The 26537-nt window shown below is 37.9% G+C and overlaps 1 protein-coding gene across 15 annotated transcripts in view; it reads right to left on the bottom strand.

Annotated features, from left to right (window-relative positions):
- MLLT10 (MLLT10 histone lysine methyltransferase DOT1L cofactor) overlaps positions 1–26537 on the bottom strand; it is a 203178-nt gene that overhangs the window by 10931 nt on the left and 165710 nt on the right. For 14 of the 15 annotated variants that reach the window (XM_053572095.1, XM_053572094.1, XM_053572093.1 and 11 more), the window contains 7 exons: positions 21036–21214; positions 8788–8905; positions 7225–7297; positions 4059–4213; positions 1548–1736; positions 1028–1116; positions 533–894 (listed from right to left, as the gene is read on the bottom strand). In XM_053572095.1, the coding sequence (XP_053428070.1) occupies positions 533–894; positions 1028–1116; positions 1548–1736; positions 4059–4213; positions 7225–7297; positions 8788–8905; positions 21036–21214 (1165 nt within the window). The remainder of the gene's footprint in view (positions 1–532; positions 895–1027; positions 1117–1547; positions 1737–4058; positions 4214–7224; positions 7298–8787; positions 8906–21035; positions 21215–26537) is intronic. The other variant, XM_053572102.1, reaches the window with a different exon arrangement.

Genomic DNA, 26537 nt, shown 5'->3' on the forward strand with positions numbered 1-26537 from the left:
AAGAAACCATTTCTGGGAAGGAGGGCAAGGGTCTCATTATGTCTCCTGGGCTAGAGTGCAGCAGCCTGATCATAGCTCACTGCAGCCTCAAACTCCTTGGTGAAAGCAATCCTCTCACCTCAGCCTCCCACATAGCTAGGACTACAGGCATGCACCACCCAACCCGGCTAACAGAAACCAATATTCGTATGTGACCTCCACTATAGTATCACCTTTCTTCAGAATTTATGATAGATGAATGCAATATACAAGTAAGAAAAACCAACATTTAAAAATAGACATCACAGATAAAGACTGAAATTTTCAGTACAGAATGTATTTAATGCTGTTATTAAAAGCAACTTTTGTTTTAATATGAATTACTTAAGTTTCAAAATACAGTCTGGGTATTATACACTTAGTTTAAAAATTTTTGGTAGATTTTTTCTTAGGGATCTTTAATGTGTTCCTTTTAAATACACTCTTATCTAAAGCACAAACAACATTGGTACTATGTTGCACTAAAATCTGAAAATATATTTAAGCTTCTTACCTGTTAGCCAGTGTGGCTGGCATTGGATGTGTTGCATTTGGTGGCACAGTAGTGTGGGTGAGAGGGGTAGGGTTCTGGGATATTGTGACAGGGGTCTGCATAACCCCATTTAAAGCTCCCACAATGCCATTAATTGCCAGTTGGTTACCTGGCAAAGCTCCAATTATTCCACCCACTGCAGACACAGCAGGAATGGTGGATGTTACAGTCTGCATTCCACTAGCCAGTGCCCCCACTGCCACTCCGTTGACCTGCTGAACTCCACCAACTCCTGAGCCTTGTTGAGCTGGACTCTGCCCAGTAGGAGGTGGAGTAGAAAGAGCCGAAGAACTGCTGGTGCTTTGTCCACTGGAGGTTAAGTCCTAATGTAAGAAAGAATAGACAGTTAAGTTGTAAAGAACACAAGCAAAAACTGCTTAAAATGATTTTTAAACCATTTAAGGTAATATTATCATTCACAAGTAAAACAAATGAAAATAACCACACAAAAATTACCTGATTTAATACAGGAAGAGAATTATCAGGTAAAAAGCTGTTTCCTATATGAGGGCTCTTACTGCTATTCAAGGAATCAGTAGTAGGAGCTAGAATAATGAAAGACAAAAAGAAACCAATTTACCCTGTTAATTACATTATGTGTAATTAATGGCTTATTTAAAAGCTTGTGTTGAGGTTCATATCAAAACCATTTAAATATTAATTCTTGCTATTCCTAAGATCAGTTTAAATAGAAAAAAATCTACACACACATCTCTATTAAATACCACAGCTGTAAATCAATAACATCATTACACATTTTAACAAATTCTACCATTGAAGTATGTACTAAAGTCAGAGCAAATTCAAGCTGATCCCTCAGAAGGACTCTTTATGCCCTTCAAAAATAACCTTCAAAAATAACCTATCATTCCTTTTCTACATCTTCATATAACTGGTGACTATTATTTATTATGCAAATGACATTGACAGACTATCCTATTTTCCTTAGATACAAAATAAATATTTTCATACTTACCAGTCTGTGCAGAAAATGCATGTATTTGATGAGACGGACTAGGATTTGTCGTTATTGTTGGAAAAGGCACTGAAAGCTGTGCATTCAATAACTGAAGACGTTCCTTTTTGGCAGTCAAATTTTTAATTTGTTCCTCTAATCTTCGGTTTTCAACTTGAAGTTGGTGTAATGACTTCAGCATTCCTAAAACTAGCAAATATGTGGCTGGTTTTTAATAATGACAAGTCCATACACAGAACTAAGTTATTTTATGGACACAGCATCAGTAACTTAGAAGTTAAAATAGAAAAAGTAGAAACCTATAAAATATCTCTAACTGATTAGGTTTTATTGCTAAACTTACATACAGATATTAATGTCATATTTATGTTGATACTTTTATAAGCATAGGAGAGATTGTTCCTAGATGTATCTTCTGGCAACTTTGCTAGTACATACCAAAAAATATATACACCAGGTTCCGGTAATTTCTATTCTCAAAGAAAAATCATGGTATTTTATTTTCATCAAAATAAAAGCCTATTTAAAAATTCAGTGCTAGCTATGATACTTACCATGATAAAAGATTGCACAAATAGCCTTTTTAACCACAGTAACGAGTACTCATTTGTGTCTGTAGCTCTGTTTAAAGGAGAGTGGCTATGAAACACCTGGCAGGAATCCTCCAGTTCTAGTTGCTCAGCAAGCTGCGCTGCAGGGCTCCCAGCAGGGAGCGCTGTGTGTGCACCCAGCCACGGTTCTACTAAAGAAAGGCACATCCTCTGAAAATAGACTGACTTTACTGCTTCAATTCCTTCCATGACTTGGACCTCCCCACTTGACAACAAACACAAAGTGTTCCTATCAGGCCACAGTCATGGACTCTCAAAAAATTCTATGTACCAAAAAGCTGTATTTGTTTTACATGACCTCAGGGCCTTCGAAAGACACAAGTCTACTAGTACAGACACACATGGTAGTTTCCCAGGGATTTAATTTTTATATCCCTCCTCTCCAAGATCCTACAAAGAAATCTGAGTGTTAGTGTGCCCAAATGAGATGCAATGAGACTACACTAAACCTGTCCTCCAGCTACCATGTTTAAAGGATTATCCCAGCATGAATTTCCTCACAATTAGCATATTTTGTCAGGGAACCATTCATAAAATTACCAATTTATGGCACATGACTCTCTAACAATAAGCAAAATATTTTAAAGAAATAAAGCAGCAAAAGCTTACATCCCAACGTGATGAAAACTCACCTATATTCCTCTAAAAACATATATCCTTCTCCAGGTAACTATGTAACTCTGATTTTTTGGTATTTTCCGCCCACAGACCTAATACTTAAAACCATAAGGATACTAAACATATATGCACACACAATATATACCGTGTAATTTAACAAATATATGATAAGCATATATTACACATAATTATTACTGTTCCTCAAAATGGTAAAATTAAGAAGCTAGCCAGCTATATTTGACTATATGCATTTTTTAAAATACACTCTCTAGAGGTAAGCAAGTTTTCTTCAAACAATTAAGCTAAGAGAAGATGAGCTTATGTATTTTAGTAAAGGACAAGAATAAAGTACAATGGAGAAATAAAATAAATTATAATAATTGTAAACAATAACCAGCTAATAGGTACACTTTGTACGAGTCGGCCAGGCTTCTTCTTCTTTTTTTTTTTGGATACAGAGTCTCACTATGTCACCCTCAGTAGAGTGCTGTGACGTCACAGCTTACAGCAACCTCAAAACTTCCTGGGCTTAAGCAATTCTCTTGCCTCAGCCTCCCAAGCAGCTGGGACTACAGGCACCTGCCACAAGCACCCACCTATTTTTTGGTTGCAGCTGTCATTTTAGCTGGCCTAGGCGGGGCTCGAACCCGCCACCATTGGTGCATGTGGCTGGCACTGTAACCTCTGTACTTATAGGCGCCGAGCCCAGCTGGTCTTCTTTATGTTTTAATTTAATTGCCACAACAATCTAATAATATAGGTACAATGTTACTATAGAATTTTAGAAATGGGAGACTAAAGCATTTTAGGAAACTTGCCTAAGGCCAGGTACGGTGGCTCACACCTCTAATCCTAGCACTCTGGGAGGCTGAGGCAAGTAGAACGCTTAAGCTCAGGAGTTTGAGACCAGCCTAAGCAAGAGCAAGACCCTGTCTCTACTAAAAATAGAAAAACTAGCCTGGGATTGTGACCGGTGCCTATAGTCCCAGCTACTTGGGAGGCTGACACACAAGGATTGTTCAAGTCTAAGAATTTGAGGTTGCTATGAGCTATGATGCCATGGCACTCTACCCAGGGTGACAGAGTGAGACTCTGTTTCAAAAAAATGAAATGAAATGAAACCTCTATATTATACTTTCTTGCCATATTATATAAAATATATACTAAAACTTCATTATTGTTCTGGATAAAAAGTGACATCTACGTCCATCTGCCTATCTGTTCATCCACTCACCCATCCATCTACCCACCATTATTTTAAAATAAGGAAGTAGATACTTACTGTCACTAGGAGTACCCTGTTCTAATAAAAATTGTTGTCCTTCACTCCACTGCCTCTCCAAAAGCTGTTCTATGCTAGCTGCTACTGGAGGCAGATTTTCCAAACTGCTGTTGCCCGGTTGATCATACCGAATCTGTAAGCTGCTTACAGGGGATCTGTTGAAATCATTAATAGTCGAGTTAAAAAGAAGGGGAATGCTTTTAAGGAGAGTGCATTAAAGTTTCTTACCTTACATTGACCCCTTTTTCCTGTATAAGTTTCCTACCACCAGGCTGCCTAGGCCAGAGGTATCAGGTTCCTAGGTTTACAAAACCATAATCTACCCTAAAATTGAGTAATTATCATTCTTCCTCCCAAAATTATAGAATCAAAGGAATAGCTTGCTATAGTAGATAATTAAAAAACCACTAGAAAATATAAACATACCACCAATAATCTCTGAAATAGGCTACAGAAGAACTTAGTATGAAAGGGAGAAAGAAGGTTAAAAACACTTTAAAATAATTGGTGGGAAAAGAGTTCCACCATTCTGCCTTAATACACATAAATGACTTGAGAACACCACTGTATAATACTATGAAAGCATCTGAATTAATAGCCAATAAAACTGAAATTTTATCTGTAAAAAGAATTTTTTTAACAATTTGAAGGAGAGTTTGCTATAAAGTTCAAAATTATTTATTTTCAAGTATTTTTAGTAGGAACAGTAAAATCAAAGCAATTTTTATTTGAGCCTTTCATATATTTCTAAAATGACTTAGATCTGTGCTTCAAATGATGATCACTCTATCAATTTTTCCAAAATAAAGTATTTGCATGAAGAATATGTCATGTTTTTCTTCTTTTTTTTTTTTTTTTTTGTAGAGACAGAGTCTCACTTTATGGCCCTCGGTAGAGTGCCGTGGCCTCACACAGCACACAGCAACCTCCAACTCCTGGGCTTAGGCGATTCTTTTGCCTCAGCCTCCAGAGTAGCTGGGACTACAGGCGCCCGCCACAACGCCCGCCCGGCTATTTTTTTGGCCGCAGTTTGGCCGGGGCCGGATTTGAACCCAGCACCCTTGGTATATGGGGCCAGCGCCTTACCGACTGAGCCACAGGCGCCGCCCTCTTCTTTTTGTTTTGAATCTGTAAATGTGGCCATTTCTGGTCTGCATCCTTCATGCTAACATCATACATTAGTAAAGAGCTTTAGAGTTTTCAAAGTGTTTGTACATAATCATCTCCTGATCTCAACAACCACTTGGTGAGAAGTCAAAGGCTGGTTTATTAGCCCCATTTCCAAATGAGGAAACAAGAAAGGCTTCAGTGGGGCGGCACCTGTGGCTCAGTGAGTAGGGCACCAGCCCCATATGCCGAGAGTGGTGGGTTCAAACCCAGCCCCGGCCAAACTGCAACAAAAAAAAAAAAAAAATAGCCGGGTGTTGTGGCAGGCACCTGTAGTCCCAGCTGCTTGGGAGGCTGAGGCAAGAGAATCGCGTAAGCCCAGGAGTTAGAGGTTGCTGTGAGCTGTGTGACGCCACGGCACTCTACCGAGGGCGGTACAGTGAGACTCTATCTCTACAAAAAAAAAAAAAAAAAAAGAAAGAAAGGCTTCAGTGATCTGCCCAAAGACGCTGCCGGCCAATCCCAGGGCAAGGGATGCAGTCTGGGTATTCCCAAGGCCCACTTCCTGCCTTTGCCTCAATTGGCTTCTCTACAAAAATCTCATGATTCCATACGTAGCTATCATGTGCTACATACATTTGGCCATCCTTCTGCTAATACCACATAGCATATTACACCAGGATAATCTAGGCTATTACGTTTCCGGTTGATTTTTAAAGAATAATATAAAGTTGGAAATCCATACTAAAAATAATTTAGTACCAGTTATTGTGTTAAGACCCAATTTAACAACAACAACAACAAAAACCAATAATAAGCTAAACAAAACTAAGGAATTTTAAATAATTTCTAGGTAATCATGTGATATTTTAAGTTTAAAACGGAGACCAAGAAGTGCTTCCTCCACCAAACATAAGGAAAGCTCCACTTTCTTCTTAGACCAAAAAAAATAGAAGCATTCACTGCATAAAATCCCAGACTAGTCAGGTAATTTTATCATTGAATAGAACTTAATTCCTGGTTTCCAAAAAAGGGAAATTTAATTTTCTGCAGGGTTCAATAAAGAAAAACAATACTACTTTTAGTTCATCCAGGAATTACACAGGAAAAAGAAACTACTAGATGGCATTAGAAAATAGAAAAACCGGAGGTTATTGGACTAATCTACATAAGGATGAAGATTATATTCCTTTATAGACATTCCCTAAATGTATCCACAACACAGCTGATATTGACATTCGTGATTTGCTGTCACATAAAAATTTTAATTTTTAACAGTATGTCTTCTCTCATACTTGAAAAATAAACTGCAGAATGAATTTGCCTCCTGCTCTGTACCTTGCCCAGCCTAACACCATGTCAGAATTTACAAAATTAGAGAGTTCAGAGAAAGCAAACTAGAAGATACAGAAGTTTAAATGATAAAATAAATATGATAGTCATCACTAAAGTTACATTCTCTTCTATAAACTGATAACATATTTCATACCATCATTCTCTCCACTTACACGTGAAAGAATACAGTTTCATAACCCTGGCTTTATTAACAAATTATATTTTAATAAATAGATGCTGCCACGTAGTACCTAAGATAATTTCACAAAGCATGTAATACATTTGCTATATTCTGATTCAAACAATTTAAGATCTCATGAGATTTCACAGATCTAACTACAAAGGTTTCATTTACTGAGTTAGAAAGTAGAGACTAAGTGCATTGCCTAAAACTTAAAGTTCAAAGCCTTGGGTCCATATCTCTAAGAGATTATAAGATTATTTCATGATCAAAAATAATTAGGCAAATCAATGTATTAATGGTATCAACAGCTAAAACACAAATAATAAAAATAAGAGAGTTCAAACTGATTGGAAACCTAAGAAAAGGTATTCTTTTTTAGCTTAGAAATTTAATATTCTTAAATGAATATGCCGATTAATTTACAATCATTTTTCTTGATTGCCTAGACATGCTTATCTACAGAAGGCATTTATAGTCTCACAAAGTTTCCAAATTTCACATTTCCTTCACCTATGCTTTGCAGTGTAAAATAGTGCTTACCGTGGTGAGAGGCTTCCTCTGGGTGAGCTTCCTCGGCCAACTAGGCTACGGCCATTGTCTCCAAGATCTTGATCTGCAGTGTAAATATTTCAGAGCTGATAAAGTGACTCTAACTAGATAAGAGGTTTTAAACTCTTGCCATGATTTTTCCTAAAACATGGGTTAGATCTTTACCACTATCTTTGCAGTCACTATGAAAGTCGAAGATGTAGCGTGTTGCTAGTTGAGAATTACTGAACTGTGGCATGTAAGGCGTTGTCCCTACATGTTTTTGTGGGTGTAGAAGGCCAAGGATTATGTTCTATTCTTTCATTCCTTTCAATTTTACAGCACAGAAGCATGGTTTGCATTTGCAGTACCCTCCCCTCAGCCACTTTTAATTTCTACGGTTAAAGTAATGAATCACAGCTGTGGACAGCTAATCTGTATGCTTATCACAGCAAATCCTTATGCTTTGTATTTTTTAACACTTTGCATCCCAAGACAAGTCACAAAATACATTTACATAGAGCCACACACCAAGACTAAATTATACTGTTAGATGGATCCTCACATTAAGAATAAAATCATATATAGACACTGATTTTTCCAAACGGACAAAAACAAGTACAAACATAGAATTTTGTATTTAAAAGAAAAAAATTAATTCTTCAAAATATTCCTTAGGTAACAACAAATATCTAGCTTGAAAAGTAACTTTTATCTCCCCTGCAATAGGTTCCCTTTAACACCCTACCTGGCCTCTTTCAAGGTTGCCCTCACTTATTCTGAGTCAGGTAACCTCTGACCCTGGAAGGGTAAAGACAGGCTGATCCATTCTTGGTGAACTGCTAAACCCATTCCCTTCCCCCAAACAGGCATGACTACTTGGACATGTCAACAAACCCTTAAGGATGGAATGAAACAAAGCAAATCCAGTGGCTCATTAAAACAGTACACAAGGCAAATGCTACAAAATGTCAACTAGTAAAAATTCACAGGATTATTAAACACTGTAGAAATTCTCTAACAGGATTTTTTTTAACCAAGTTTGTGTAATGCAATTTCATGAATTATGCAAATAAAGGTTTAGGCTATTCACAGAAAGCTCAGTGTTATGTTACTTTCACTGCATAGAACTGAGAACTGAACACATCAATCACAAAAGTCACAGGAGACACTGTCGCCTTCCTGCCTCCTGATGGCTCCGCTTAAACATTTACATTTCAGACTGTAAAAAAAAAAAAGCACATCACTATTTTGCAGCACAGCATACTATTTACTTCCAACTGTGATTCTTTTTTATATTTTAAGTTGATGATTTATAATTACATAAGTTTATAGGGTACAAATCGGTATTATGATCTATGAATATAATATGAAGCGACTAAACCAAACTAGCTAATGCAGCCATCACCTCAAATAACATTTTCCAAGTGTGATTCTTTTGGTTTCAAAAAAAAAAATGCAATCCTCTTTTACCCATATTCCTAAGATCTTTTCAAATAAAATGAGCCCAAAGCAGGGGAAAATTATATTGGAGGAGAGCAGAATTCCAGAGTTTAATAATTCTTGAAAACTTACCTGTCTGATTGTTCTCAGACTGAGCTATAAGAGCTGCCATTGATGAATTTGGATTTAATCTATTGCCATACATATGAGATGGTGCCTGACTAAGAGAAGATCCAGATAGGGTATTTGCCTAAATAAAAGAAATTACAATGATAAATGAGTTATATTTTAAAATATCTTGATGTTTTCTTTCTTAATAGACCTAGAAACTATATTGTTCAACCTAAGAATATAAGCAAAAAATCCTGACTTTATGAAAGAAAATTTCATTATTTTATCATTCTAATAGGCCAATTTTTGAAAAGTTACTTATTTAAAAAAAAAATTTGCACAAAGTTAAGTATTCCTGTTTTTCATTTTCAAAATATCTCATCAATACCAAAACCCAGTGGCATGGTAACCATGTGAACATACAGCTCATTATTTAATCTTATTAAACCATTTATAAAGTAAAGGCAGGTAGACAACAGATGTCTAACAAATGCTTGTCTCTTACATCACAAGCTGGCTAAGGAGGTCAATAGGTCTGCCTTCTACTTCTAGTATTTTAACTACACAGAGCCATATTTCCAAGCTTAACTCTGTCATTAGTAAAACCTGCACAGTATTTTGTTACTTCCTATTTTGATAGACTTGGAAGCCTGCTGCTTTTTCTGTTTTGTTTTGTTTTTACTTTAAAAGAAAGCAAATAGGCATCACAAGTATGTTTTCTATACAATGCAGGGCTCAACGAATCACAGCTTTGCCCTGACCCCATATAAGGCACTGTCTTTTTGGCAGCAAGCCAGCCCTACTAACTGAAGAGCTCGTCCAAAGTTTGTAATTCATTCATGTTGCTAACCACAATTCTGAAGGCCTCTACTGGGACCTGTGCCAAACAAGCGAAAACGAACCCTTAAACAGATGAAGCAAAGGAGGCTGGCCAAAGTCTTGCGTAATCCAATATAATAAAAATGCCTTCTTTGATGTGCATGCTCTCTCCCACTTCCCAAGAATATTATAACTTTAAAATGTGACATTTGGAAGTAAATCTCTTGTACACAAAATACAATTACTCACAGAAAGTGATTCCTGGCCTGAAATAATTTTCAGATTTAACAGAACCACAAATTTCAAAATAGCTTTCTTCTTATTTTTCATGAATGAAATCAAACTGAAGCTTTTACAAAATCAAATCATTGCATAGTTATTATTTCAGAACAAAACTCTTAAAAATACTTACAAAGAATTAAAGACCTTCTAACATAAAGAAGCTGAGTAACAGCCAAACAAAAGATGTGGGGCATTTTGCCATTTATAACTGCACGCAAGGGACTAAAATGACACACTAGGTATAATAAGCAAAATATTACAGAGAACAAACTGTATTTCTGGATAAACTCATATCCTGAGATTGTATCTTGGCCTTTAGTCAACTTATTATTAGTATTAGTATTAGTGTTTAGAGACAGAGTCTTACTCTGTCGTCCTTGGTAGAGTGCCATGGTGTCACAGCTCACATCAACCTCCAACTCCTGGATTCATGTGATTCTCTTGTCTCAGCCTCCCAAGTAGCTGGGACTACAGGCGCCCGCCACAATGCCCAACTATTTTTTGTTTGCAGTTTGGCCAGGGCCAGGTTTGCACCTGCCACCCTCGGCATATGGGGCCGGCACCCTGCCCACTGAGCCACAGGCGGCGTCCCTTTAGTCAACTTATTAAGCATGATAAATGTACTTTTACAAGTCACAGAAATAATCTCCATGATATAGAATCCTATCCTTGCTTTCAGTTGTTTCAAAGGGTTAATTTTACGGTACACACTTTAATATGTAAATTCAAACTGTTAATTTCTGGGTTTCATTTTCCTCTTATTAAAAATATGCATACAAAGCCTATAAATCTGTACTATAAGTCCTGTTTAACAATCAGCCCTCAATAAAATGTATATTATAACTTCAACTTCAGCTTCAATACATTAGTATTTATACTGGACACCTAGAAGTCAACTCTTTGGGAATCTTAGCTACTCATAAAATATTTTAGAATAGAAACCAACAGACATTACCAGTTCCATGTGTTAACATCTCAAATTCTAGAACTTAAAAATGCCTTTCTCAAAGCCAATTAACTCTTACTCTGGACACAATGCTAGAAAGATCCACTAAGCATATAACAAATTAGAAGTAGAAAATTAATTAGGAGAAGGAAGAAAAAGTAAGTAGTATACTGAGACGGTTTGTTGGCGCAAGAAATAACAGCTGACAGCAAAAAAAGGAGAGAGAAACATGATTAATAGTGAGAGCACAGTGCAGAGTACTGGTCCCCAAAATGGTAAGACCCTTAGATGCCTTAGCATGTGCAGAACAAGGAGACATTCTCAGCCTTCTGACTCCTTCCTCATGCAGTCTTCTGTTATATGCTGACTAAATCATAACACTGCATAAGTTGGAATACCTTCTTAGTTACCAATTATCAATGTCACCAGTAGTCTTAGTCTCAGTAAGAATCAAAAGATCCAAGTCTTACCAGAACATACTCTTTCGGGGAAGGGTGTTCTGCCGAAAGCTTTATATTTATCTTTAATAGGGTCAAATCTCAGGAGTGACATTTGTTTTTATTTAGCCTCCAAATTACCTGGTTTTCCTATCATCCATTAGAACCACTGTTTATATATTAAAGACAAAAATAGAGAGCAATATAGTGTAACAAGTGACTTGCTAAATGACTGTCATCGAAAGAAAAAAAAAGTATACTTAGCATATTTGAGGCAGAAAAGTATAGATTTTTAACCTAATATGGGGATACTATCCTAAATGACCAATTCCCCAAATTGGAAGGCTAAAAACAAAAAATCTGATAGTTGCTTCTCTTTCTTTAAAAATAACCAGAAACTTATTTTTTTAAGAGTCTTACTTTGTCACCCTCAGTAGAGTGCCATAGCGTCACAGCTCACAGCAACCTCCAGCTCTTGGTCTTAGGAGGTTCTCAAGCCTCGGTCTCCTGAGTAGCTGGGACTATAGGCGCTCACCACAACGCCTAGCTATATTTTTTTTGTTGCAGTTTGGCCGGGGTCAGGTTCAAACCCGCCACCCTCATATGGGGCTGGCGCCCTACTCACTGAGCCACAGGTGCTGCCCCTAAACCAGAAACTTTTGAAAGAGAAAGCTATTAATTTTACCAGATAGTTATTCTGGCATATTAAAGTATCTAAGTCATTCTATATTAATTTCTGCTGGAAAAGTCAAATCATGGACATCATTTTAAGGTGGGCAACATGAGTTACCAAGACTTTACAAGTGACTGTCACTGCTCAGCCAACACTGAAATAACACTGGTAACCCTTGATAATCCTTTCTGTTTGTACCTCCAGGCCAAGAAATAAATTCCCATGTGGTAGTGAAAAGAAGCCACGCCTTAGCAGAGAAGGTGGAGAAGTAAGAGAGCCAGAAAAAGAAAGATGACACTGAAGAGAGCACTTTCAACATCCAGTATTTCATAGACTCAAAGACCTCTGTGCCATTAATAAGGCACTAAGATTTGGGGAGATGGAAGAAAGTCCATGTCAACCTAAGAAGTAAGGGTTACAAAGCATAAAGGGCCCTAAATGCTTTTATAAAAAAGTATCTGGAACAGGAATAAGGGAAACATTAACATATATACGCATTTTCTACAGCATGTTTTTCAAGTGCACATTAATAACAAATTACTAACGTACCGTAAGTCAGAAGATCTGCATAAAGACTGGAAATTCCTTTTGGAGGGAAGTTTCTGTCTTATAGCATTTCAACCTTAACCTGCCCAAGTAAGGAGACAGATACTCCCCTTGGGTCTACTGGTGCTATAAAACTATGAGCTGTCAACACCAAGGGCGGCTGAGTGGAGGATAGTCACGCAGAAACGTAACTTTCTATACCATTCTTCTATGTTGTATATGCATTTGAAATTATTTCAAAATAAGAAGTTAATATTGCGGGTGGCGCCTGTGGCTCAAGGAGTAGGGCGCCGGTCCCATATGCCAGAGGTGGCGGGTTCAAACCCAGCCCCGGCCAAAAACCACAAAAAAAAAAAAAAAGAAGTTAATATTGCTATAACAAACTTCTGAATTAAAACTCGCAGTATGTGGTATCTTAAAAAGTTTCCTTACCTACCCAAGATTAATAATTAATAGGAACCACTTCCACTCAAGATATTATGTGACATTTATTCTGACACTCTAGGAAAATCCTCAATAAAAGAAAAAGTATCATTATTTTACAAGCTGAAACCAAAGACCAATGGGCTAAGAATAAATTGAATAATTACTAAGGTAAACCTAAGTCACTTTTAAACAAAATATGGTTAGGCGTATAAGTTAAAGAACACCCTTAACAAATACAGAATAACTTAACAGATGAAACATTCACAAGAGAATGCATGTCTCTAACAAGGCAGTGTTCAAAAATCAAAACAAACCAAACTTTCCTAAGTAGATTGTCATGCCATTTAAAATATTAACATATTAAAATATTAACAAGATTAAAGTTGTATTTCGGGCCATGCAGAGGCAGGAGGATTGTTTGAGCTCAGAAGTTTGAGACCAGCCTGAACAAAAGAGACTGTGTCTCTACTAAAAACAGAAAAATTAGCCAGGCATCATGGCACACACCTATTGTCCCAGCTACTCAGGAGGCTGACATGAGATCCCTTGAGCCCAGGAGTTTGAGGCTGCAGTGAGCAATGGTCTACACCACTGTACTCTACCTGGGGCAACAGAGCAAGACACTGACTCAAAGAAAAAAATAATAAAAATAAATAAATAAATATTAAAATAAAATAGTATTTCAGCTTAAAATAACTCTTGTTATGAATAGTTCACCCCTTATATTTCAAATGTCTGTTTAGGACCACAGAGATTTTTTTTTTTTTTTTTGGTAGAGACAGAGTTTCACTTTTTTTTTTTTTTTTGTAGAGACAGAGTCTCACTTTATGGCCCTCGGTAGAGTGCCGTGGCCTCACACAGTTCACAGCAACCTCCAACTTCTGGGCTTAGGCAATTCTCCTGCCTCAGCCTCCCGAGTAGCTGGGACTACAGGCGCCCGCCACAACGCCCGGCTATTTTTTTGTTGCAGTTTGGCCAGGGCTGGGTTTGAACCTGCCACCCTCGGTATATGGGGCCAGCGCCCTGCCCACTGAGCCACAGGCGCCGCCCCAGGACCACAGAGATGTTTTAAAAGAGTTTAGTTATAAAGTAGTAACTATGAAATTCCTAGAGCACTTGGTTTATTCTAAAGCAGTTACTAGGACAGGGAAAAAAGTCAGGCTAACTTTACTCAATACTGACATAAGACTTAAAAGTGGTTTTAATTTTGTTAGACTGTTTTCCTCCTTAATGTTGATAAGGGCAAAATAATAAAAAAGAAAATTTAGCTTTGAAAGAATAGTACCTATGAAAACTTCACCTTTCACAAGTATTGTAGCAATATATCATCTAGAGGTGGATTGAAGCTTCATACTTCAATTATACAGGAACAGGTTATAGCAAGCATTTTTTTATTGTTGTATTTTATGTATTTATTTATTTATTTATTTATTTGCAGTTTTGGGCGGGGGCCGGGCTTGAACCGGCCACTCCCAATATATGGGACTGGCACCCTACTCCTTGAGCCACAAGTGCGGCTAGCAAGCATTTTTTTTAAATGCACAATTAACCTGTTAATAAACATTAAAGTCAAATGATTCAAACAAGCTAAAACGTAGCAGTTTCTTCTTCAAGTTTTCTAGCACTGACATATACTTTTAAAATGCATTCTTCAAAAATCTTTTCAGATTCGCTAAACTGAGTACTTTTAAAAATTCCTAATTCAGGCTTGGCACCTGTGGCTCAAGTGGCTAAGGTGCCAGCCACATACACCCGAGCTGACAGGTTCAAATCCAGCCCGGGCCCGCCAAACAATAATGACGGCTGCAACCAAAAAATAGCCAGGCATTGTGGTGGGCGCCTGTAGTCTCAGCTCTTTGGGAGGTGGAGGCAGAAGAATCGCTTGAGCCCATGAGTTGGAGGTTGCTGTGAGCTGTGATGCCACAGCACTCTACCCAGGGTGACAGCTTGAGGCTCTGTCTCAAAAAAATAAATAAATAAATAAATCCTAGTTCATATATATTTTTAAGAGAAAAATGCTTTTATTGTCATTTTCTCTACTGCAAGCCAAGTTGTCTCACCTTGGGCAATTACCTAAACCTCTCTGTTCTCAATTTCCATCTGTAAATGGGGATAGTAACAGTATCTACCTCATAGGAATACTGTTGGGAATTGAGTTAATATACCTAAAGAGCTATGGTAAGCTCTCTCACTTTTTTAGTTAATATATGTAAAGAGGTATGGTAAGCACTCTCACTTTAGCGTTGTAATTTTAAAATTCATTCTCATAAGCTATTTTGGTTTCTGTTTTCCCATTAACTTCATTAGAGAATATAATTTACCAATTATACTCTGGACTAATGTGGCTGCATTTCAAAAATTAAAATGTTTTTCTGAGAAAAATTAGATTGTATAAATGCCTCAATATGCAGTAACTTTTTAATCTATACAGATAAGAGCATAGCAATAATGTAATTAATAAGACTTCAAATGTTTTTAGATGTAATTTATATAAGTCTAAATATGCAAATACAGTATGTTTGACCAGAAAAATTTCCAGGAAAAATATGAATGAACATCTAGATGGGACTGAAGAACAATAGAAAGTTTCATATATTCTCTAGCTCAATTTAAACTTTATGTTTACTATGAAACATATTCAGATGGCAGTCCCCATTTCTGTGTCAGCTACCACCAGTAAGGCTTTAATACTCAGCGTGTGATGAGAGATGAAACCAAGTGTGAACAACTTTCAGGTCCCATGAGCAGGCTGACTGTTGAAGCTGTCAGGTTCAATTGCATCATTCCACATTATTCAATGCCCCAAACTGCTCCCTAATTGTTAGGCGCTTAATGTATTCAAAACCATTGTTTAGGTTAATGCTGAAATGCCCCACAATTGAGTTTCCTTAAAGTAGTAGGAGGGATTAAAGTGTAGTTAACCCATCACCAGTCATGACTGGACAACAGTACTGTACAGATTAACCAATGAATTCTAAGTAGGTTTCTCAACTGGTTAGTATCTAATCAATACATCTTCTGCCTTGGGGGGGGGGGGGAGAATTAAGTCTCTAAGACAAAGCTAGCAATTGACATAATTTTAGAACTAGAAATAAATGAAATAATTTCACAACTAGAAAAGGCCAGAGCTGAACCTAAAATGGCTAAAATTTATACATCTGCTTTGGTATGGAATTATGAGTTTTAACAGAAAATGTTAATACTATTTTTAATAAAGGAAGTTTTTCTGTACCATTTCCTTTCTCACTATTAATCAGGTTGTTTCTGTAATAGTTGAAATAAATAACCATTATTTTAAAGTACGTTATGGTCTGCATTTGAACTCCATAACAAACCTATATAGCAGGTAGAACAAGCATTTAAAAGTATTCCTGGGCGGCGCCTGTGGCTCAAGGAGTAGGGCGCCGGTCCCATATGCCGGAGGTGGCGGGTTCAAACCCAGCCCCGGCCAAAAAAAAAAAAAAGTATTCCTATATTAAATATGAAAAAAATTGAGGCTCATAAAAATTAAAAGACCTGTCCAAGGTCACAGCAGTGAGCAGGAGAGCTCCTAGAACCCAGGAGTTCTGACTCAAATGTCTGCTGTTTTGCAATGCCTCCCCCAAATTGACACAGAATTCCTAAAAATGTTTTTGAAAGAGCTAACCTCTTAGCTTAAGAGATATACAATAAGGAAATTCATTTTTATAGTAACAATTAGTGATTCGGGACCAGGCTATCTTAGTTCCACCACTTAACCAGGTATGTGACTTTATGCTGTCACTTTACAAAACAGCTATAATGTAAAAATGTGTTAGGTTCAGAAAGGTTTACAGCCTTAAAATTATAAGCCATTATGATATTATGTATAAGTGATAAAACTTCATTCTGACTAATCAGGTAGAAACACAGATATCTCCCAAAGTGAGTTCAACATGCCGGAGCAACTGAACCATTTTCTCAAATAGGATTAATGTGTTCTTATTAGCAATCATTTGAAAAGAAATCAAGGACTACATCTAAGACAACCCCCACACACATTCTAACACTAGAAAACAAAAGATTCTGAACAGATCGAAGTAAAAAATGCCACAGAAATCTACAAAACTGTAGTTACTGAATTGTACCTTAAAAACACTGAAATTCTGCATTTACTAAATATCATGCAGATCAACCTTGGAAGTTTATTTAACCTTAAATGGATGTTTACACCTTTATCATTTCACATAACAGTAACATGAGGTAAACCAAGAAACCATGACTATCATTCTACATGAAGACTATAAAAGCAGAAACTCAACACGTGGGACACAACAGAATGCAATTATTGTTCATCACATCCAGTCTTAAATTCTTCTATTTAAGAATTGTCCTTCATGCAAAAGCACTCATATTCTCCCAAAGACAGAAGAGAATGAATGTAGAACTGGAAAACAGCAGGATTTGAAAGGCAAAATGAAAAATTAACAGCATTCCTACGGAAACAAATTTATACCTCTGCTCCTGCTCCAACAAGGGCAGAGCACATCATTAACAGTCACGTAGATAGGGGTTCAATCTTCTAATAATGTTAAAGGGCTATAATTGTAACTATATTACTAATAAATTAGTAATGCAGCAACTTTTATTACTGATAAACACATATAGTTAGCATGTAGTCAAGAAGGTTTTCTATCAAAAATATGTGAAAGAACAATTACTCTAAAAACATATCACATAAAACAAGATTCAACATTTAAGAATATAAAACTGGTTTATCAGTTTTGGGGGGGTTTTTTGTTTGTTTTGGTTTGGTTTGGTTTTTTGCAGTTTTTGGCTGGGGCTGGGTTTGAACCCATCACCTTCGGCATATGGTGCCGGCAGTGCCTTACTCCATTGAGCCACAGGCACCGCCCCGGTTTATCAGTTTTCTTAAAGGGTTCCCCCCCCCCCCAAGTCTGTGCTAACCATCAGATTTACCCACTTCTCCATAATTTTACAAGTGCCTCCTTTTTCTCCCACGAAAAGCACAAATCAAGCTATTCTCAGTTTTTAATTTCTGTTAACAATTACACCTCCCTGAACAATTTCCAGGGACAATTCTTAAGACAGCAAATAAGCCAAAGTAGAAGTCTGTTTATCTTACTTAAAATGAAGGTCACAAAGAACAGAGTGACCTCTGGATCTTTATTCTGCTGGCACCAATGAAGTCACTAAAAATTACTACCTTCATTAAATTGGGGAAGGGAGGTGAGAGGAAGAGGTAAAACATTATTCAGAGGTAAATATTTCTATTCTCTATTAGTATTTTTAAAGTATTTGCTTTTCAGTGTGATGGTTTTCTTAATAATTGTGAAACGACTTCTGGAATTACATTTTCAATATTGGTAATTTTCATTTACCCACTTATCCTATTAACATTGCTTTCTTCAATTTGAATCAACTACTTAAAGAGCAATCTTAAATGAAAGACTTAAAGTATGACTAAATGCAATGAATTGTATGCTTTGAAAACAAACAGGACCTGAGAGTTAAATAGAAAAAAACTTTGCCTTTTGAAACAAAGATTCAATTATGAAGTGCATCCCCATCTTAACAGTTCTATCAATTCCATCTAAATATTTTTCTTCCCTTCCATTGCCAGCTGCCTAGAAAATTTCACATTTTCCACATTCAACACTATTACTATTGTCTTAGGCAGCTAAATTGCAGTAGTTCTATACTCAGTTCAACTGAGAGGTCAACGTGCCTTAGTTGCCTGGAGACTGATGGTTGCTCCAGCAGCACCAGATAAGCCAGCTGAATAAGCTTCAGCTTGAAGACAGAAAGCATTTACTGCTGGACAGAAACATGGATGGAGGTGTCTCAGCACAGCATTTGTATCTAACCAGGTGATCGTATTTAGAATAGATCCATCTTACCGAAAGGGAGAAGGGATGAACAGTAAAGATTTTAATTGGGCTGAATTCTGGATTACTTACAACTATGATTTCTTTGTTCTTCAGTTGACTCACATGTTAAGTGGAATTTTCCCTCTAGCTATAAATTTTTCTTCACCACCACTTCCCTCATCCACCTCCCTAACCCACAAATATAATGAATAAAAAGAAATGAGAGTTTTGCTTGACTCAGCCTGGAATTAACCAGAGTAATTAAAACAGACTTTCATAAAGACAGAAAAGAAAAATCCACATTGAAAATGTTCGTGTGAGACTTTGTCCAAAGATATAAAAGCTATCAACAGCATACGGCTACCCTTAATTAAAAAAGATAAAACTATTTGTAAGAGCCATTCTTTCATTTATCCTTTCACCCTGTCCAACACCAAACCCTTGTTATGGCCACATTGCTTTTCTAATGAAATTTTCTAGTGAAATGAGTTAAGGAAATCCTCCTCCAAAGTAGACAAATTCTCTTTACTCAGGTTGAAAGGCTCACTTGTTAACTTTCATCTCCAAAGATGATACTACTAATCATTCCATTGATGTTTTTTGTGCTGAACTACCTTATCATTCTTTTTTTTTTTTTTTAATTTATTTATTTATTTATTTATTTTTGTGGGTTTTGGCCGGGGCTGGGTTTGAACCCGCCACCTCCGGCATATGGGACCGGTGCCCTACTCCTTGAGCCACAGGCACCACCCACCTTATCATTCTAATACTTAATTGTAATAGCGACTGTTTGCACTGCACCATTCACGCACACATCAAAAATAATCTGATGCTGGGCTGTGAAGTACAGCTTACAGAAGATACTGGAAAACCATATACATTGTGAAAGTCCATACAAGAGAAATTATGCATATATAAAAAGTTGAAGTTTACTGCAACTTAAAAATACTGAAGTTCGGATGGCTCCTATGGCTCAAGGAGTAGGGTGCCAGTTCCATATATTGGAGGTGGTGGGTTCAAACCTGGCCCCGGCCAAAAGCTGCAAAAAAAAAAAAAAAAGTAAGAAAGCATTTCGGGAGGTGCCTGTGGCTCAAAGGAGTAGGGTGCTGGACCGATATGCTGGGGGTGGTGGGTTCAAACACAGCCCCAGCCAAAAACTGCCTTAAAAAGAAAAAAGAAAAAACTTAAGTTAATTGTAAGTAGACATCTGTCACAGTCACAAATTTCTCGAACATTAAAAGACCATAAGAATCTTGGAGAAATAAATATAAAACTATAAAAATTCCAAATAAATAGAAAAATATACTTTGAAAATTATTACCTTTAGAGAAGGGGTGGGAGAGAGAGTGCACGCTCACATGTGTATGTGTGTTTGTGTGTGTACAGCTTTACTCATGTACTGTTCTGTTTATGGAACTCAAGATTATGACTTTTCATATTTGACTCTTATTTTTAAAATATTCTATATATAGACTAGGTCACCCATCAAACTAAAAATTTAAGTGAAGCAAAAGAGGTAAACCTACATATTCACCATTATTTACAAGATTTATAAATGTTTCTTCTCTTTCACTAGGAGAAAAATTATGTAATATACACGATAGGATGGATCTTCTACTTTTTATCCTACGTCCTCCTAAACCAGGTTTTACAAATTTAGACGGATTTTCATGTATTATTTTTATGATCTTAAAAAATGTAAAAATAGGGCGGCGCCTGTGGCTCAGTCAGTAAGGCGCCAGCCCCATATATCGAGGGTTACGGGTTCAAACCCAGCCCCGGCCAAACTGCAACCAAAAAATAGCCGGGCGTTGTGGTGGGTGCCTGTAGTCCCAGCTACTTGGGAGGCTGAGGCAAGAGAATCACTTAAGCCCAGGAGTTGGAGGTTGCTGTGAGCTGTGTGAGGCCACGCACTCTATCGAGGGCCATAAAGTGAAACTCTGTCTCTACAAAAAAAAAAAAAAAGTAAAAATAATTATAAAAATCACAAGAATCCAAAATTGATTCAATACTTTGAGTCCTTATTTTTTAAAGGAAGACCATTAGTAGGATTAAACTGGAAACCCAGAAATTGAAAAAATCAGTTGGTGCCCACATATTCATTTGTCTTCTCATGAATATAATACAAAAATATCTTCTAACGTGTTAATATAAATGGAGGTATTTCATAAATTCCTATAGGAAGGCTTATTTCCTATATACTCCTCTAATCAAACTCACTTGGAAAAAAAAAAAAGAGGGAGAGAGAGAGAAACTCATCTACTGCATCATGTGACAGGCTACTCTTTTACCTGAGTTGTGGCAACAGCAGGGGCTATGGACACCGTGGCTGAGGGAGAGAGAGATCCCACTTGCTGCAAATGCCCAGAAGACTGCGGAGGTACATGGGAACTGGAGACAGGAGTGCTGGATCCTGAGCCAGACACTACATTTGGAAATGACACTGCTACATCATTGCTGTTATAAATACCTGCAAGAAGAAAATTTAAAAGCTTCTTAAGTTAGCAGTCAAATTTGTCATAGACACACAATATTAACTACTAAATAAAAAAACTCGATTTCCTCCTGATACCTCCCCAATTATAAATTTATCGTTGGTGTTTTAAAAAAATGTTATCAGTAATAAACAAAGATTGGCTTTACATAAAATGCTTTTCTAAAAGGAACCTAAATCAAAAATAATACCTTTGTTGATAAGGCAGGGACCATGGCAAGAACTTTATTTTTAAAAATACACAAATAGGCTCGGCGCCCTTAGCACAGTGGTTATGGGGCCGGCCACATGCACCGAGGCTGGTGGGTTCAAACCCGGCCCGTGCCCACTAAACAATGACAACTATAACCAAAAAATAGCCAGGTGTTGTGACGGGTGCCTGTAGTCCCAGCTACTTGGGAGGCTGAGGCAAGAGAATAGCTTAAGCCCAAGAGTTTGAGGTTGCTATGAGATGTGATGCAATAGCACTCTATCAAGGGTGACATAGTGAGACTCTGTCTCAAACACACACACACACACACACATACACACACACGTGAGTTTAAGAGTTATTAAGAACAATAAAACATTTTGTAAATAGATAACGAAGCAATTAGGGATGCATAAAATTCACCCGGTAGGCCTTCCAAATTCAGATGCTAAGGTCCCAGAAATCATGATTAAAAAGGTGTGAAATGGGAGGAGAACTTGTTCTAGAAAAGGTGCAATCTAGAAAATAAAATGGAACAGGACTAGACTGGGAATTCAGAGACCAATGAAGAGGAAGATGGGACACAGCTATAGGAATAAATTCTAGAGATACTTAAGAATAAAACAAACAGGCCTTTAAGGACTGGCCGTACAGGGTCTGTGTAGGGACGAAGGAAGAATTAGGGCATGACTCCCACCGTTCTCTCTAGGAAACTCCAGAGGTGAAAGATGGTGGGAGACTTGATGAAAAGTTTCAGTTCCACCATGGTGACAAAAGCCAGAAAGGAAGAGAGAAATGAGGAAGAGAAGCATTCATTCTAGAAAAGAAGATGGAAGAAGAAAGGGATAGAGCATAACAGGAAAAAAGGGTTTTGTTTATTTTCTAAAAATGAGAGATCATGCTCACATGCTGATAACAAAGAGCTCATAAAGAAGGAAAGGATCAAGAATTAAACAAAACTAGTACTTTTCAATGAGGGTGATGTTGCCTCACAGGGAACATTTAGCAGCCTCTGGAGGGCATTTTTAGTTATCAAATCTGGGCATGCCACTGGCATCCAGTGGGTAGAGGCCAGGGGTAATGCTAAACATCTTATGATGGGGCCGGGCACAGTGTCTCACAACCGTAACCCCAGCATTCTGGGAGGCTGGGGCAGGTGGATTGCTTGAGCTCAGAAGTTCAAGACCTGCCTGAGCAAGAGAAATACCCCAAATCTACTAAAAATAGAAAAAACTAGCCAGGCGTCAAGGTGGGCGCCTGTAGTCCCATCATACTCAGGAGGCTGAAGCAAGAGGATCACTTGAGCCCAATGGTCTGAGATTGCTGTGAGCTCACTCTATCCAGGGCAACAGAAAAAGACTCTGAATGAATGAATGAGGTGGTGCATGCCTGTGGTCTCAACTGTTCAAGAGGATCACTTTGACCCCAGGAGTTTGAGGCTTCAGTGAGCTATAATAGTGCCACTGCATCCTAGCCCAGGCAACTGGGCAAAACCTTGTCTCAAAAACAAAACAAAACAAAATAAAAATCGCCCCCCAAAAACAACGTAACACTATAGTACCCAACAAAAATACCCTGAAACTCACCTACCTGTTCAGGACAAAGAGTAGAAACAAGGGTACAGAATGACAAACAGGAGGCAGTGAAATACTGATTCATTCCTTCATTCATTCTCCATCAAGCAAACATCCAGCAGCTACTGTGCTAGGACCAGAGAATAAAGTGAGGAATAAGACAGACAAGCTCTCTTCTCTCTGAAACTTTACAATTTAATTCGGAGGGCAAACATTAAGGAAAATTCGTAAATAAAATTCCAACATGTATTATGATGGAAGAGAAAAAGGTACTCTTCAAGGTAAAAATCAGGAAACAAGAAAGACCTGTCAGGCTTGGTGACCATAACACAGTGGATACGGTGCCAGCCATGTACACCGAGGCTGGCCCAGGCACCCTAAACAACAATAACTACAACAAAAAAACAGCTGAGCATTGTGGCGGGCACCTGTAGTTCTAGCTACTTGGGAGGCTGAGGCAAGAGAATCACTTAAGCCCAAGAGTTTGAGGTTGCTATGAGCTGTGATGCCACAGCACTCTACTGAGGGAGACACACTGAGACTGTCTCAAAATAAAAAAAAAAGACCTGTCAGCAGAACTATTAAGTCTAAAGGTTAGACAGGTGTTAACTAGACAAACAGTAAGGCAGAAAAGCTTGTTCAAAAGATCCTGGAATATTCAAGGAAGAAAATGTAGGTTAAAGCTCAGTGGAGAGAATGGTAGGACAGGATGGAGAGAGAAGCAACAGACCCCGTAAACTGTGTAGAGTTTATGCTAAAATCAATAGAAAGATACCAAAGGCAAACACCATAACTTCCTTTTTTAAAAGACCATCCCTTCAATAGCTGTATAACAAATGGATTGAAAGGGGATGAGTGGAAACAAAGATCTTGCAGGAGACTACTCCACAATTTAGAAGACATTATGTCCCTATGGACTAAGGTGGCAGTGTTAACGAACATGGAGGAAAATGGATCTCAAGTACATCATCTAGAACAGTGGTCCTCAACCTTCCTAATGCTGCAACCCTTTAATACAGTTCCTCATATTATGGTGACCCCCAACCATAAAATTATTTTCATACACCTGTATTTGTAGAGGGTGTATGTGATGGGTTTAGGCGACCCCTATGAAAAGGTGGTTCGACCCCCCAAAGGGGTCGCAACCCACAGGTTGAGAACCGCTGATCTATAAGTTAGAATCATCTAAATTTGATGATAAATTAGATTTAGTAGATAGTAAAGTGTTAGGAATGAGTAAAAGTGTCATTTAATGAGATGGTAAGAACTGGAACATGGAGACTGGAAGTTTTATTAAAAGCAACTCCAGAACTAAGTCCTGAGGCCCTCCAACATCATCTCATGGATAGTTTGTGGAAGAGGAATTCCTACAGAAAACTGACACCAGTAAGGTAAGAAGAAAATCATGATTGTGATGCCACTGAAGCAAAGACAAGACAGAAGATGGCCGAGTGCAGTGGCTCACACCTGTAATTTTAGCACTCTGGGAGCTGAGGCAAGAGACTTGCTTGAGCTCTGGAGTTCAAAACCAGCCTGAAAAAGAAGAGCAAGACATTCTCTCTACCAAAAATAGAAAAATTAGCCACGCACTGTGGTGAGCACTTATAGTCTCAGGGACTTGATAGGCTGAGACTGGAGGAGGATCATTTTAGCCCAGGAATTTGAGTTGCTGATCAACTAGGCTGATGCCACAGCACTTTATTCTGGGGCGATAGAAGAGAAGGGGTGGGGGAAGAAAAGAGAAAGAAATGGCATCAAATGCAGCTAAGAAATCTAGTTAAGATGCAGACTGAAATTGCCCACTCAATTTTTTTTTTTTTTTTTGTAGAGACAGAGTCTCACTTTATCACCCTCGGTAGAGTGCCATGGCATCACACAGCTCACAGAAACCTCCAACTCCTGGGCTTAAGCGATTCTCTTGCCTCAGCCTCCCGAGTAGCTGGGACTACAGGCACCCGCCACAACGCCCAGCTATTTTTTGGTTGCAGTTCAGCCGGGGCCAGGTTTGAACCTGCCACCCTCGGTATATGGGGCCGGCGCCTTACCGACTGAGCCAGAGGCGCCGCCCCACCCACTCAATTTTTAAACATGGAGATAGCTAGTGTTCTCAGGAAGAATAGTATGCTATGGACAAAGGACAAGGGAACATTGTTTAAACCTGAGATTTTATTAGTGTGACCTATGTAATCACACAAAATTGAAATAAAACAGAAGTATACCTATCTCGTAACAAAAATATTAGTGTTCATCAACTTAAGCTCTTGCTTCCCACTTTCTAACTGCCTACAAGGTCAAATCAGTATCCACCCAGTTGCTTATTCAGCAAAAGAACCAGAGTAAATAGGATAGTCTTAAGGAGTATTTACCCAAGTAAATAATTAATTCTCAATAAGTTATCTCTAACCCACATCCCAAGAAAGTTAATGTTCTTTTCTAGAGGTTAATATAGTATTAAAGTACTTAAAAGTCCAAATCTTGCCCCCAAGATGCAAACCACCTCACTGAGCCTTCACCTGCCAAGTAAGAATGGGACTAATGATTTCATAGGGCTGGTGGTAAGTAAATGGCTGCCATATGCAAACCTTTAGCTAATACTATCGTACTGTCTGCCACCTAGTAAGCATGTAATAAGCACAGCCATACTATATATGAGGAGCGTATCTATTATAGTTAGAAGAATTAAATGGGATGATTATACAACATCAGAAAAACTTCCACTGTTAATTTGCCTTTAAGGCCGCTTCCCTTTGACAACTAATGAACACTTAAAAAATCTGTTATCTTTGGTTTTCCCTTTCTAGGCTGTGGAATATGTCTCCATATAATTAATGCCTTCATTACTCAGAGAGGATAACATAAAATTTAAGTCAGAACTTTCTTGCCTGAGATTTTGGCCATCTTGAAGGAATTTAGGTGTTCCTATCTCTTTAGGCAAGCACTAAGTATTTTTTTTAGATTGCTCTATTTTTTATTTATTTATTTATTTTGGAGACAGTCTTACTCTGTCACCCAGGCCACAGTGCTGAGGCATCAGTCTAGTTCACAACAACCTCAAACTCTTTATAGCTGAAGATCCTCTTGCCTCAGCCTCTTGAGTAGCTGGGACTACAGGCACCTGCCACAATGCCCCACTAGCTTTTACGTTTTTCTTTTTTTGAGACACAATCTCACTTTGTCAACCTTAGTAGAGTGCCGTGGCGTCACAGCTCATAGCAATCTCAAACTCTTGGGGTTTGAGTCAATTGTGCAGAATTCACTTACATAGCTTATGTATGATGAACCCTGATACTGATAAAGTCAGTGTGGCAGAGTAAGAAATAAGAAAGAAAGATGTTTAAAGATGAAGCTAGGAGGCAGCTCATGCAGAGCCTTACCAGCCATCAAGTACTGTTAGATTTCAACCTAATGAGAAGCCATGAAAGGGTTTTAACAGGAAGAGTGGCAGGATGAGAATTGTTTCTGTAAGATCACTTTGTGAAGTGTGGACAATGCCATGAAAGGCAACAAAGAGTGGGGCCAGGGAGATCATTTACAC

This window comes from Nycticebus coucang, chromosome 20, assembly GCF_027406575.1.
Source record: "Nycticebus coucang isolate mNycCou1 chromosome 20, mNycCou1.pri, whole genome shotgun sequence".
NCBI lineage: Eukaryota > Metazoa > Chordata > Mammalia > Primates > Lorisidae > Nycticebus > Nycticebus coucang.